At 31.4% G+C, this 15347-nt stretch overlaps 1 protein-coding gene across 1 annotated transcript; it reads left to right on the top strand.

Moving 5' to 3' along the window:
- The first annotated feature begins 339 nt into the window (after positions 1 to 339).
- On the top strand, positions 340 to 13450 carry LOC145332011 (protein NDRG3-like). Its single transcript, XM_080176914.1, has 15 exons — positions 340 to 404; positions 1681 to 1743; positions 3494 to 3585; positions 4020 to 4149; positions 4414 to 4488; positions 4966 to 5028; positions 6294 to 6391; positions 6914 to 7004; positions 8027 to 8090; positions 8767 to 8834; positions 9265 to 9324; positions 9877 to 9926; positions 10229 to 10321; positions 10709 to 10783; positions 12081 to 13450. The coding sequence occupies exons 1-15, from the start codon at positions 399 to 401 to the stop codon at positions 12115 to 12117; spliced, it is 1065 nt and encodes a 354-aa protein (XP_080033040.1). The 5' UTR covers positions 340 to 398; the 3' UTR covers positions 12118 to 13450.
- Positions 13451 to 15347: the final 1897 nt, after the last annotated feature.

Genomic DNA, 15347 nt, shown 5'->3' with positions numbered 1-15347 from the left:
TAAAATTTTATGCAGATTTCAAATCTATTATATTCATTAAAATTCTTTCCAATTTTTATAGCTTAATGCGCGTAGCGCATACGAAAATTTGGACACACCTTTACGATTTGACATCAATAAATTTTTTTTATATAGGTACCAACTTAATTTTTTGGGGGATGTGGCTTTTTTAACCTGTCATCCCCCCATGGCTGTATAATGGTGTTATATCAGGGGTGTGTAGACCCTTTTTAAGTGGGTTGGATACCTATTGGGGTGTATCCAACCCCCTTAATTTTGCCTGGGGTGTTGATAGAAAATGGGTTAACAGATTGAGCAATAATGCAAATTCTTTTTTTTCAGATAATGTAATGAAATTATTTCATCTGATACATAATTGACGGACTTAGGAAATTAAAATGGAGGTAAGTATTTTCAATTTTTGTTACAACCTAACCGATAAATATCTTCTGGATTAAAACCGGTTCGAAGCCATATAGAAAATCATGTATCATATCGTATTGTATTACTGATTAATTTATCCGTCGAATGATAAATAAAAAATTTAAAATTAATATTGGAAAATATTAGATTATGTTAATTATTAATCCAGAACCTAACAACCAAAATTAAATTATCAATATGCTGCGCTACTTATGAAAATTAAACAGAATGATAAAAAGTGTTAAACATTTGATACAATAATCTTATAGTGAAAAAAAACGTGTAGTAATTCATAAGGTTTCATTTTAGAACTTTTTTTGCCAATATATGCCATAGAATAAGATAGAATTTATGGAAGATAGTTTAATGTTTAAGCAAAATAATTATCAACGAAGCTACCCTATAGTGCAGTTTGAATTTTTTGTGAAGATAGTCCATATCTAAAGAGCATCCAACCTTGTGCAACCTTTCTATTGGGTCATTGAAAATCAACCAGTGCAGTGGTGTTGCTTATATTAACACAGCCAAGTAGCAGAAAATAATTTAGAGCCAGACGAAAAAGGTCATTGAAAAAGAAAGGGAGGTAGTTGTCTATAAATACATCTATACTATAGATCTGTTTTTTTTTTTTGGGGGGGGGTATGGGTGTCCCCTCCCCCCTTTCACGTACACACTCTCTCTCTGAAAAATTTCACCAAGATGCTAGGGGCACAGACTCTAGTAAAGTGAAACACTGTGTTATGAAACAAAATTTCAATAAATATACCTAGTAATTTTCTACTCATATTTTCTCTGTTATTTGCATATAGTTTAGAAAAGGAAATACACTTTTACACTGAACAGAAATATTGTTTAGCTTTTTATAGCGTTTTTTCTTCAATGATTAGGCTGTAGTACGGTTAGGATTTTAAAGATTTTGTGGTTGTCCTTAAAGTCCCTAGTCGAGCTTAGAAACTCCCCCATATTTTCCTCTGAATATTTTGAAAATAGGTTAGGTAATTTCACAGCGTAGGGCACCACAAGAATAGGCCTCTCAGCTTTAGATTCATCCGCATGGGTTGGCATAACTTTTGTTGGAAAACAATTTATGATAGGCTAAAGTAGGATACGATTTCGTACATAACAAAAATTGTACATATCTGTTTTAAATACTTTAAATAAAGATAAATTTCATAAATTTTAAACCACATATTAATGAAAATAAGAATCAATAATACTCAGTAGTTACTTTTAATCGAAAATCTTTTGTATTTTTAGGACGAAAAAGAGTTGATTCTTGCTTGTGACAACATCAATCATTCTTCAAATCAGAATCAACAGGTAAATAAAAAAAGCACAGCAATAACAACATAAGAAAGCGAGGCTTTTCTATAATTGTCGGTCCGTCAGTCCGTCCGTCCGGAACGGATAGCTTTTTTCGTTAATTAAGGCATGTTATAATTGTCCTATCGATTTCAAACTTTGCATGGTGATTCCTTTAGTAGTTAAGTACGATTTATAAAGCGTAGCAACTCTATAATCATCACCAAAATGTACGTACATCCATTTTAAACATGTTGATTTTTTTACTTTTTTTAACAACAAATTTTTATAAGATGTGATTATCCGATTGATCTGATTTTTGATATATTGATTCCTGGGACAACAAAGTATAATTTTATAAGCGAAGCAACTCTATAATCAAGTCCTAAATGTAAGTGTGTCCATAAACATTATCCTGTATCAAGCAGTTTATCAACAAATTTTCTTACAATTTTGCTTCGACTCTTATACATTAATATTCTGATTATTCAGTTCTGATACTATACAAGTGTTAATGTACGTTTGTCCTACCGTTTCAGTGCTTCGCTTTTATAGATGTTGTCATCTTTGTTATTAGTAAAAAAGAATTTCTATAATTTTTAACAGTCCAACAGTTACTTTTTTATGATGTTATTGTCCTATTCATCTGATATCCTAGGACAACACTATACAACATTTTGAGCAAAGCATCTCTATAATCAAGTCCTAAGATTAGAAAGTCATCCTTGTTGTGTTTTTATATATTTTATAAACACATTAAAGATTACTATTTTTAATCTGGAAAACATATTAATCCTGATTATCTTTTAGATAAGTTTTGATATATTTATTTTAATAACTTATTATCATGCACGCAAGATACAAAACAAATGCTCTTATCCTATATTCTATTGTATAAAATATTATTTTGTTTATTTGGATGTTTGATCTCGCGAATCGCTGAACCTTTATGGTTCTCCTTTACTGTGAATCTTCTTTAAAGTCCAGGAAAGGATTTAAAAATTTTTGGGGGATTGTACCTTAATTCACCTAAGAGAAATTGCCCGAGAAAAATATGACAACCCATATTTTTTGTTTAAAAAAGTAAAAGTATACAATGCTCTATATTATACATTATCATTTAATCAGTAATGGCTTATTTTCTTCGATTTTTAATGCAATTAATAAAACAACAACAAAATATTACAGCTTTTATTTAAAAAGTACAGTAAAATCTAAAATTCAAAACTTAGGTGACAACATCTAAAAATGGTTTTAGCGCATTTTTCTTATGCTCAAATCTTCTACCCTTTGCAAATTGGATTTTCAGTAGTCGACTTTGGGGGGCCAGTACTTCCTCCCTGATTGAGATATGGCCTTTAAACTTTAAAATGTTTTAGTACATGTCTCTAATAGTATCTGTATTATTCTTAGCTCTATATCTCAACTTTGAAGTGTTTTGCAGCCATTCTTGGAAAAGGAAGAAGATTTGAGCATGAGAAAAAATTCGCTAAAACCATTTTTAGATGTTGACACCTAAGTTTTGAATTTTAGATTTTACTGTACTTAAAAAAAACTGTAATATTTTGTTGTTGTTTTATTAATTGCATTAAAAACGAAGAAAATAAGCCATTAATGGTTAAATTCTGATAACTATAAGTGGGGTAAAATTGCTTTCCAAAAAGTTCTCATAAAAAAATACACTGTATATATACATGTATATATATATATATATGTAACATAAGCTAGCTTTCTTTATTATTTATTCAATAAAATTGTTTATTTTTAGAATGTTGACAGAAATTTGAATGATACCAATGGAGGTGGAGGAGTGACAATTTCGAATCCCCTTCTTAGAAGAACTTATTTTGAAAATATAGAGTAAGAAATAATAAAAATCCATCAATTTATCTATCAATTGATTAATTCATTTCAATACATCCATCTATCTATCTACATATTTATGATGACCATGCATTCATTTAACTATTCATCTAGGATCATATATCAAGTGTAGCTTTAGTATATGCTTTAACATATAGTTCCTTTTAAGGGAAGAGGGGATATGCTTATCTTCTTTAGATGAAAGGACAGTGATTTTTTTTCTGGTTTCTGGTGATGTTACTATAAAGTAAACCAATACAATAGTTCTACTTCTTTTTATCTATTTTTGCTCCTGTTTCTTTTATGTAAGGATAACTATCAATCCGATTATTTAATTCTCTATATCTTTAAAGTTATTTAACAATCTATCTAACTTTTAATCTATCTATATCTCTGTATCTATATATTTCCATAAGTATCTACCTATCTAGATGTGACACCATCCTGACCCCTCACGGGATGGTGGAGGTACTCCAAAGCCAGCCCACCAAGTCCATAAGTTCAAGAGCTACTATCATCACTTTCCATGATATAGGACTCGATCCCGAGGCCTCCTTGCTGGTAAGCTTTAGACTTTATCACAGAGGGTGAGGGGACAATAGGCTGTTTATTACACTAGTCCCCAGCGTTTATCAACGTTGGGGACTTTTACTGAATTATGATTGGTTGGTAATGATATACCTATAACGTTTTCTTATTGAAGCTTAAGGTCTCAAATTTGGGTTATTGGGTCTCCTTGTGGTAGTCTTTCAGCAGTTAGAGCGGTTTAAATCAGTTCAATTTGTTGTTGTTGAAACGATTTCTAATAATGGATATTTTTTTTAGCCCTTCTTTCACCTGAGTGAGATGGGGAAAATACTGTCAGCCTTCAAGATATTACACATAATTGCTCCAGGACAGGTAATTTGTGTGCATTAAATACCTAATAAACGGCATTTTAGTATTTGAACTTATGTAATATTAGAATTTTTTTTTTCAATTGTTAAAATTTGAGTACCCCCCCTCACCCCCGACAGAACTATAAACTCTGGCCTCAGCGCTCGGCTTCCTAGCCTGCCTAGCCGCAGCGCTCGGGGGGGGGGAGGGAGGTACTCAAATTTTCAAAATTGAAAAAAAATTCTAAGAGGATAACGCCTGAACTTTTATTTGTTTATCTATCTATTTGTTCATATAGAAACTCTCTTTATCTATAAATTTTTCTTTTTAAAAAATCTCCCTCACCCTCTATTTTTTCCTGAAAGTCGGACATTTATAGGTCGGGGAAAAGAGGATTTAAACACCCCCCCCCCCTCCCCCTGTTATTCTTCCAGGATATGTGAACTCTATTTTATAAATTTATATATCTATGTATTATAATCTTTCTATATATTTGTTTAGAAATCTCGTTCCCTAGATCTTCCTTCTGAATACGTCTATCCAACTATGGAGGCTCTATCAGAGGTATACAAATACAAAATGACAAGGATGATTATATCCATCGAAAATAGGGGCTACTATTCAGCAAATCAATTCAATTTGAAATTGCCAAAATTAAATATTTTGTTGAAGTGAAGTTGGATTAAAACTTGTTTTTTGGTGTAACTGAAAAGAAAGTGGGTAAGAAGGGGAGAAAAAAGGGATAGTGTATTGGCCTCTCATTAGTCATTTCAATTGTATGACGTCAGTTTTTAAAGGCACTATAAATAGCTTCAACATGGCTTTTTAAAAGCAAAGCTTTTTCTATAATTAGGGTCGGTCCGTCATCCATACGACCGTCCGTCAGTCCGTTACAGTTAGCTCTTTTCTTGAATTTAAACAGGTTAGAATTGTCCTATCGATTTTAAACTTTTCATGCTGATTCCTATAACAGTTAGGTACGAGTTAGAAAGCGCCGCAACGCTATACTAGTTACCTGAAAGTCAGTACGTCCATTTAAAACAAGCTATTTTTTTACTTTTTTGACAACAAATTTTTAAATATTAAAATTATCCTATTCATCTGATTTTTTTTAATACGGATTCCTATTACAACAAGGTAAAGTATTATAAGCGAAGCATCTCTATAATCAAGTCCTAAAAATGTCAGTATGTCCTTAAACAGTAACATGTATTTAATCAGTTTTGCAACAAAACTTACAATTTTGCAGAGACATAAAGTGTGTTTCCTTTTTTTATGTTTTATTGATTTTTGGCCACAACTTGGTCAAAAATGCTCACAAATCAGACCTTTCTCGACCGAAGATACTCAAATGGTTTCTTTACAAACCCAATCAAACAATTTTAAGATATCTTTATATTTCAAGGAAGTTTTATGAAAATACTAATAAAAGGCAAATTTGGGTGTTACCTTTTATGTGCACAGATACCATAAAATCAATAATAAGTTTTTTTTCTGTTGATTTTATGGTATATGTGCACATAAAAGGCAACACCCAAATTTGCCTTTTATTAGTATTTTCGTCAATTTTCCAAAAATATAAAGATATCTTAAATCTGATTGATTGGGCTTGTAAAGGAACCATTTGAGTATCTTTGGTCGAAAAAGGTCTAATTTGTAAGCATTTTTGACCAAGTTGTGGCCAAATAATAATAAAACATAAAAAAAGGTAACACGCTTTATGCATTAATATTCAGTTTATTTAGTATTGACACTCCACAAGTATTAATGTTCGTTTGTCCTTCAATTTTAGAGCTTCGCTTTTATGGATGTTGTCATCCTTTTTTTAGATGGTGGAGCATGTGTGTCATTATTATGGAGTTCCTAGTTTTGTCGGTCTTGGAGTTGGTCTAGGAGCTAATGTGCTAGTAAGATTGGCTCATAGAAGGTATCTATCTATCTTTCTATCTTACTATCTATCCAACTGAATATCTTTCTATCTAACTTATTTACATATAATTGGAGTAGGTTTAGGAGCTTATGCAACGACCAAGAGAAAGTTTCTATCCATTTTTCTATCTAACTAACTATCTTCTTATCTATACTTTATGTAGTGCTAGAAGCCAATGTTCTAGTAAGATTGGCTCACAGAAGGTATCTATCCATATTTATATCTTACTATCTATTCAACTGAATATCTTTCTATTCAAATTCCTGGAGCTAATATGCTAGTAAGATTGGCTCATAGTAGGTAACTATCTATCTTTCTTTGATTTAGCACTATCTACATATATAGCTTACTTTTTTTCTATCTAACTTTTTTTAAACTTAAAACTTAAGGGTCTAAGTACCAATATGCTAATAATAAAGGCTCATAGAAGGTATCTATCTTTTATCCAACCAACTTTTTTTTTAGATTTCTATTTATTATTTTTCTGTATATAACTTATCTATCTATCTATTTATCTAGGCCTAAATTTGTTGATGGCTTGATCTTAATAAACTGTGATATATCCAACGCTGGTTGGTCTGAGTGGGGCTATTCTAAACTTAATATCAAGGTATTTTTTTTCAGTATGGCTTTGAAAGCAATTAATATCCTCTGGATTGGAACTGGTATTAAGCATTGCTGAAAAATTATGCATCTTATCATATTATATCTACGAATGTAAGATCATAATATTAAAACCAGTTTTGTTAGCCCGTGCCTTTAGCATCTTGGGGCTAACAAAACTAGTTTTAATCTCCTGATTATCTTATTATATCCGCGGAAAGCTGTTTATAATACGATGCGATAAGTAACTATTACAGTATATCAGCATTTACAAATATTCTAGCACATATTTCATTAGTAGCTAAGCTACTCTATAATTTGCTTTGTCAGTTCGTAATACAAAGGTGGAAAGTGATTTTCGTGTCAGCTATTTAGGATTAATTCCTGATTTTTTCTACCCTTTTTAAAAGCGAAACTTTTCTTGAATTAGGGCCGGTCCATTATCAGTCCGTAACAGTTCGCTCTTTTTGTTAATTTAAGCATGTTAGAATTGTCCTGTCTATCCCAAACATTGCATGGTGATTACTGTATTAGATAAGTAGGATTTAGAAATCACAGCAACTCTATAATCGTTACAAGAATGTCCGTGTGTTCATTTTAAAAATGTTAATTTTTAACTTTTTTCAACAACAATTTTTTATGTAATAAAATCATTCGATTGATCTGATTTTTGGCATACTGATTCCTAGAACAACAAAGTACAATATTTTAAGCGGAGCATCTCTACAATAATGTGATAAAAATATAAGTATGTCCTTAAACATTGTCCTGTATTTAAGCAATTTTCAACAAAATTAATTTTGTTGCGACTTTTATATATTTATATTTTGATTATTCAGATCTGACAATCTACAAGTGTTAATGTTCGTTTGTCCTACCGTTTATGGATGTATTCATCCTTGTTCAATGAGCATCAATTATACAACTCACCTAGTTTGTCGGTCGTGCTGAAAAAAAGCACAATATATCTTTAATAAAGGTTTCGTGAATTTTTCTTTGTCTCACATCTCAAATAAAAAATTGTTTTAGAATATAAAGAAGCATGAAAAAATAACTGATGGAATTATTGACTATCTTCTCTGGTATCACTTAGGTAGGTCGTCTATCTTTCAAACTATCTATCCCGTAATAAAAATATATTTATATTTATCTACAGTCTATATAACAAATGTGTATGAAGCATGCAGTTGGCGAAATAACAATCTCCCCATGCACATTGCACAGTCCTTTAAACCACCCTCTCCCCTCCTACTGAATGAATTAACTGACCAATCAGTGATGTCCATGCTAGCAAATAAATTGACATCAACCCCCCCCCCCCCCCTCCACCTGTCATAAAATTGACGTATATTCTATTTCCCTTCTCAAGTGTGTTAAGTAAAAAAATAATATTAAACTATTATCCATCCATTGTTTTAATCATCCGTTATTTGCCGTTTTTCGGCGATGATCAGAAAAAGTAATTTTTTTGTTATGAAAAATAAAAGTTTGTCCTAAAATTTGGTCATCCGAGCTGCAAAATTGGCCGCTCTACAGCTGTTTAAAATTTAGCGGCTGGCGGCTAAGGAGCGGTCTGACCGCTATGACTAGAAAAAGTAATTTTCTCTAAAAATACACATGAACCACCAGAAAAAATTTTTGCGTCTTTATCTGTAACAGGAGCCGAGATAGAGGGAGGGGGCTCTAAGAACCCCCCCCCCCCCCGATCTATTAAGGTGGGAATTGGGGCCCGATCTGTAAGGGTTAAATATGAAATCATTTTATTTTAGGGGACAGTAGATCTTTAAACAAAGTAGAGAATCTTGTTTCCGTTTACAAACAACATTTCCAAACACAGGTAAAACTTTTAGATACTACCATCTTTGCGTCATAACAAAAGACGTAAATTGGTTTTCCTACTACTTGTATCTTAAAATATGCGTTAAAAGTAAGAAGAGGAAAAATGCCTTGGCCAAAAACAAGCGCAACTCATTGCAATCCATAGTCAGGCCTTCTAGACAAAGGTCGTGCAATCAAAGAGGTTAGTTACCGACACAACAAGAATTTTAAGTTCCTGCCCTTATTTTTAGAAGAAGAAAATAGTTTGTTTAAAATTATTACTTTAGGTCGGGTTATGATAGGTTATTATGGCTTCCCACAGGGTTGGCTTAGGAGAAAATCTACTCCCCTCTTCATTTTCAATTAATTTTTAAAAATTGAGGGGTTTATCAGTGCTCAACAGGCACTGTGAGTGAAAGCACCAAAGATATAATTCAACTTATTTTCAGATAAACAGCAACAACCTTTCTCAATTAATACAAACCTATCTTGAAAGATCTGAAATTAAGGTAAACGCTTAATTTACTTTTTATTATCAAAACGTGCTTTATAAAGCTCTGAATCTCTAAATTTCACTGATTTTTAAGGACCCTCTTTTCGTGTCGGTCATTTTCTGATTACTTTTATTTTGGACCTTTCCTGGACAAGCACAGATATTCTCTCAATAAGTAATTTTACACAATCTTGGACTATAGGAAAGGGGGGGGGGTCTACTAACATATTCCGAAAAACAAAATATAAATGTTTAGTTCAAATGCTACAATTTATCCCCTTATGGGTCACGGGAAGGTTATCTTTTATCTATTTTTAGATTATCTTACATCACAATAGAGCCAAAAAAATTCCCAAATTTTTAATTTGCCACTAAAATAAACCAATGACGTATTTCCTTTTACAAACCTAACAAATAATACACTAATATTTTGACACATAATTAGATAATCTTAATAATCTAAATTTTAAGGCATGTATTTTATAAAATTATAGACAAAATATGAAATATAGAAAACAATATATTTTCAAATTTTCTATAGATTACACTCAATTTGGAAATTTTTCAGCTTGCTCGAGAATTGGCTGCAAATGGAAAGACTTTACACGGATCAACAAGGTATAATAAGCAATTTTCTCTTAGAATTTTATTCGTTTTATTTTTTTGTAACCCTTCGTGGCTACCCTACACATTATTAATATACACCCTTTCTTCAATTTATTTCCCATAGGAGGAGGGGGGGGGGGGGGGGCACTATGCTCACTAGGCACTTTGGGGGAAACTTTTATTTTCCTTGATTTAATTAAAGATAACAAAACGTGTGAAAAATAAATTGCTGTGTTATCAAAATAGCTTGTTAACGAATTAATTGTAGAAGAATTTTCTTTTTTTTGTAAAATAGTTGATTCTGTTTTATCAAGGACTCTAAAAGTACCAGTTCTGAACCTAGTCGGAGATAGGAGTCCTCACGTGGATGCTACAGTTAGATTCAACGGTAGACTTGATCCTAAAAAGTAAGTATTCCGCTATTTTTGAAGTTTATTGAAAGTTTCGTGTGTGACGTCATAAAAATACGCCTAAAATTGAGGAATGTCTGTCTGTTCGATCATATATTGGTCTGTCTATCTTCCTAACTATCTTTGTCTACTTATTGATTTATCTATCTATAAAAATTATTATATATCTGTCTATTTATATATCTATCTGTCTGTCTATTTAACTATATACCTTTCTTTGTACTTGTCTATAAAAATCTATCTATCTATCTAAAAAAATGTTTTAGTATCTGTCTATCTATTTATCTACCTTTCATATATTTAACTTTTACTTTTATTTCCACCTATCTATCTATCTATCTTTATCTACCTATCAAATATATAATTATCTATCTATCTATCTAGGTGTACCTGGATAAAATTCCAGGATGCTGGCAGCCTGCTGGATGAAAAGCCTGGCAAAGTAGCGGAAGCAATTAAGTAAGATATAGTTTTACATATCATTAAACAATTAGTTAAGATTTTGCCAAGGGGGTGTAAAAATATGAGGCGGAGGAAGAGTTAAATGTAGGATTATCCGATGGAGTCCTAGAAAATGTCACTTTACACGGTCGTACGCCGTCATGTGTCAAGGGTGAGACAAATTTCAGATATCCGTTTTCGCTTTTTGATTTACTATTTTTCTCTATAAGATAAAAGCGATGCTTGCAAGATTATTTAATTCGCTATAGTACAAAGATATTTTTTTCTCAAATCGTGAAATCTATGTACAGGGTGTTTCAATAGAAACGTTATTTTTAATTTTTTAATTATGCATAGAAAATAAAACAATTATATAAAATGCTTTATATATTTAGAAAACCTATTCTGGGACATTTATGTTTCAAAAATTTAAAATTGATTTTTTCAACAAATTATGCCTTAAAAACCGGTTTTTCTAAAGACCTTATTTTTGTTGTGGTTGTGGAAAAAAGGCACACATTTTTAAAATTCAAATTGCGCGGCTTGTATTAATAGTAGAAAAACGTTATGCATACCGTTAGAATCATCATAAGCTCTAGTTTTTGGATATGTAAGTAAAATTCCTATGCTTCATATAGCATAGGAGCTAGGTGGTAAAATATTCCAACTTACTTAAAACTTTTCAACATTTCTCACATTTTTTAACGTAGCTCCTAAACTACAAATAGCACAAAAATAGTATTTATATATCCAAAAACTAGAGCTTATGACGTTTCTAACCATATGCATAACGTTTTTCTACTATTAATACAAGCCGCGCAATTTGAATTTAAAAAATGTGTACCTTTTTTCCACAACCTATAAATCCATAAATCTTAAAAAATAAGGCCCTTAGAAAAACCGGTTTTTAAGACATAATTTGTTGAAAAAATCAATTTTAAATTTTTGAAACATAAATGTCCCAGAATAGGTTTTCTAAATATATAAAGCATTTTATATAATTGTTTTATTTTCTATGCATAATTAAAAAATTAAAAATAACGTTTCTATTGAAACACTTTGTAGGATCTGAAATTTGCGTTACCCTATTAACATGACACATGGCCGCGTTCGACCGCGATAATTGGCCTTTTCGGGGAATCCATCGATTTTCCAATTTCAATATTAAGGTAATGTCACTCCTTTAAACCCACTTATGAACGATTATGATTAATCTATGTAATTTTCTTAAATCAATTTTTACAAACTGACGGACAGACAAAAATTGATGGCTATAGAGTATCTTTGCTATTAATATGATTATTTTTATTTTTAGATTGTATGTGCAAGAGCTTGGCTTTGTTCTCATATAAAAACTGCGAGGGATAGGTCAATAGAAGAATTTATAGTTTTTCTCATAATTATTATATGTAAAGTTTCCCTTTAGTAGATTATAACTATTGTTGAAAAGTTTTGAGCTATTTTGTGGACTATTGCCATCAACCAACAATTTTCCAAAAACATTTAAAATATCAATTTTATAAAGTTATAGGGAAAATTTATTTAAAGACCAATATTCTCTCTCGTAGTGGGTCAAAGTGTTTAAAAAAAACAGCCATGTGACGTCATAAAAATGAGGGATTATTCATCTCTTTTTTAGGGGTTTTCTTTCCCACTTCTCTTCTCATTTCCCTCATTTTTATTACGTCACTTTTGAGACACTGTCCTACTACCTTCTCTCTCTCTCTTTGAAAACTACAACGAATTTTCTTTCAATCCAACATTATTGAATATAAAGCGAATCTAGTGATAAGTTATTTTCCAGTATGGCTTTGGAACCGATTAATATCAGATGGATTAGAACAGGTTATACTGAAATACTGAAAAATCATGCCTCATAACATATTATAGACAATAAATAAATTCCCCCCCCCCCCCTAACCATGGAGAATCGTATTGACCAATATCAAAGGACTTTATTCAAAACCTAAATTGGCGACAAAGATTTCTAATACTAATATTAGCACGTTTACCCTAGCCATGCGGTGAATGCATTCTCGTTTTTACGTGTTTATTTAAGTCCCATAATATAGCATTATTATTATTTTTATAATCAGTTTCAATGTGATTTATATATAGCTGGGTAACTTTTCTGTATATAATCCTTATAACAAAGTAACAGGATGTTTGCTTTTTGTCAGTCTGTTTGTGTGTGTACCGAAGGATCTCGGTAACCACTGAACCGATCGGGTTCTACTTAACAGGGTAGCTCTTCATAGGCCCCAGGAAGGTTTATAACTATTTTAGGGGAGGGTACCATCACCCTCCGAAAAGAAATCACCAAAAAATATTTTTTTTTATTATTCTCACTTTTGCGTAGAGACTTGAACGCAACATAGACATAAAAAAATATCTACAGTGCGACTAGAGGCCTCAAGGAGTGTAGCAGCTAGTATTTGATACTGTACCAAAACAAAAGTTGTAAATATTATTTACTGAAATTATAATCACAACAACATAAATAGTCATTTAGATATTAGTTTAATTTTATGTATAGATTTTAATATACAATTCACAGGATTTTTTTTTATTTTTAAAGTTTTGTTAAAAGTTGTTTTTTTAATGAAAATTTAACAATATACTGTGTAAATATGTATTAGTTATTTTTATATTTTCCACATATACTTAAATATATGGTGATTTATATTTTTTCTTTATTTTTACAAAAGCTTGCGTATAATAGAAGCGAAATACATATGGGCTTTAAAATTTTAAATATGTTTAAAAGGTTTTATTACGAAAAGCTTATTCATTATTTGGGTACTAATCTTTCATAAAAATGTTAAGGTGTATAGTTGCTTCTGATTTCGTTTGAGGTTGGGATATGTTAATAACCCACCCTAATCTAACCCAAAAAATACCAAGGTTCACTATTTACAAATCAGGTGAATTTTCGACATTTCATTCCCCATTATGTGGAATTTACTTGAAGTATTTCAGAGGCAATATGAGAAAAAGCTTACAACAACATTTTTTGTGTACCAGAAAGGCTGTTCCTCGAATCCTATTGTAAAGGTTGCATGATTATGTTAGGTTAGGTTAGGTTGGTTAGTAATCTTCAACCTGGCCTAACTTAATAAAGGTTATCGGGAAACACACCATCTCTTGTGTTGCTGTTTAGGTTCCCTTACTTCTCAAATAGATAAAGGTTGCTGGTTCCTGGAAGTAGGGCCTACTAAATGATACTTCCACATTTGGAGAGATGCATTCTGTTTCTTATTGATTAATTGATCAATCAAAGCAGGCGCACATGCCACGTAACCTCTGTAATAGGATAGGAAACCGGGATAGGAACACGATGAAACAAGGTCATTGGCAGTTATACCTGGCAGCAGAAGTACCTGGTACCTAGAGCGTCTTGCTTACTATAAACTTGAAATTATCAAAACTTCTAGGGAATGTTATTTGTCTTGTATAAATATCTATCACACATATTTTCCCCGACAACAACTTTTTGTATGTTAAAATTCGTCTGTTTTTTGTTTACTAATTCCTAGTCCTACAAGGTACAATGTTTTAAGCGAAGCATCTCTATGTATAATCAAGTCCTAGAAGTTTAATTGTGTCCTTGAACAGAATCATGTATTTAAACAGTTTTGCAACATATTTACTTATAATTTTGTTTAGACTTATGCATTTATATTCGGTTCAGTAATTTTTGTCATAAATTCTCTTGTCATAATTACATTTGTCATGAAACATATGTCATAAAAGTACACTTGTCATACAAACATTTTTCATAGATATATTTGTCCATGTAATTTATGACAAATGTATTTTATGACAAATGTAATTTATGACAAATATTCCTTTATGACAAATGTACTTTTATGACAAATGTACCTTTATAACAAATGAAATATATGACAAATGTACCTTTATGACAAATATACCTTTATAACAAATGTACCTTTATGACGAATGTTTTTATGACAAATGTATTTATAACTAATTTACCTTTTATAAGGAGTGTAAATTTATGACAAATGTATTTATAACAACTTTGTATTTATGACAAAATTACTGAGGCTAATATTCTGCTGATTCAGTTCTAGCACTCAAGTGTTAATATATGTAAAGTTACATATAGCTCGTTCCCCCTCTATTCTATTACCTTTCTTTTTAGTAGCGAAGCTACTCTATAATTCATTAGTAGCGAAGCTACTCTATAATTCACTTTGTCCGTCCGTCAGTCAGTCCGTCAGTCAGTCCGTAACGCTATGGGGGAAATGGGATTTACTCAGCTCCTATAAAAGATAGAATGCTGAAATTTTTTGACAACATTCCCATCATTAAAGAGCACAATTGACTAAAAAACATCATTGGCGTTCGGACCGACTTTTAGCAGGTTTTCGGCTATTTTTATATTTTTCACATTTTTCTCCATATCTTCAGTGTTTATGGTCCGATTTTCAAAATTTTTTCAGTTACAGATATCAAAATTAAATTTCCCGTCGTTTAAAGGAACAACCATGAAGGCCAGACTGCATTTTTAGCAGGTTTTAGGCTATTTTTATATTTTCACATTTTTCTCCATATCTTC

This window comes from Acartia tonsa, chromosome 11 (assembly GCF_053477335.1).
Source record: "Acartia tonsa isolate MP-2025a chromosome 11, ASM5347733v1, whole genome shotgun sequence".
In the NCBI taxonomy this organism is placed as follows: Eukaryota; Metazoa; Arthropoda; class Copepoda; order Calanoida; family Acartiidae; genus Acartia; species Acartia tonsa.
The sequence above is the reverse complement of the archived record's forward strand: the minus strand, read 5'-3'. Positions and strand labels throughout refer to the sequence as shown.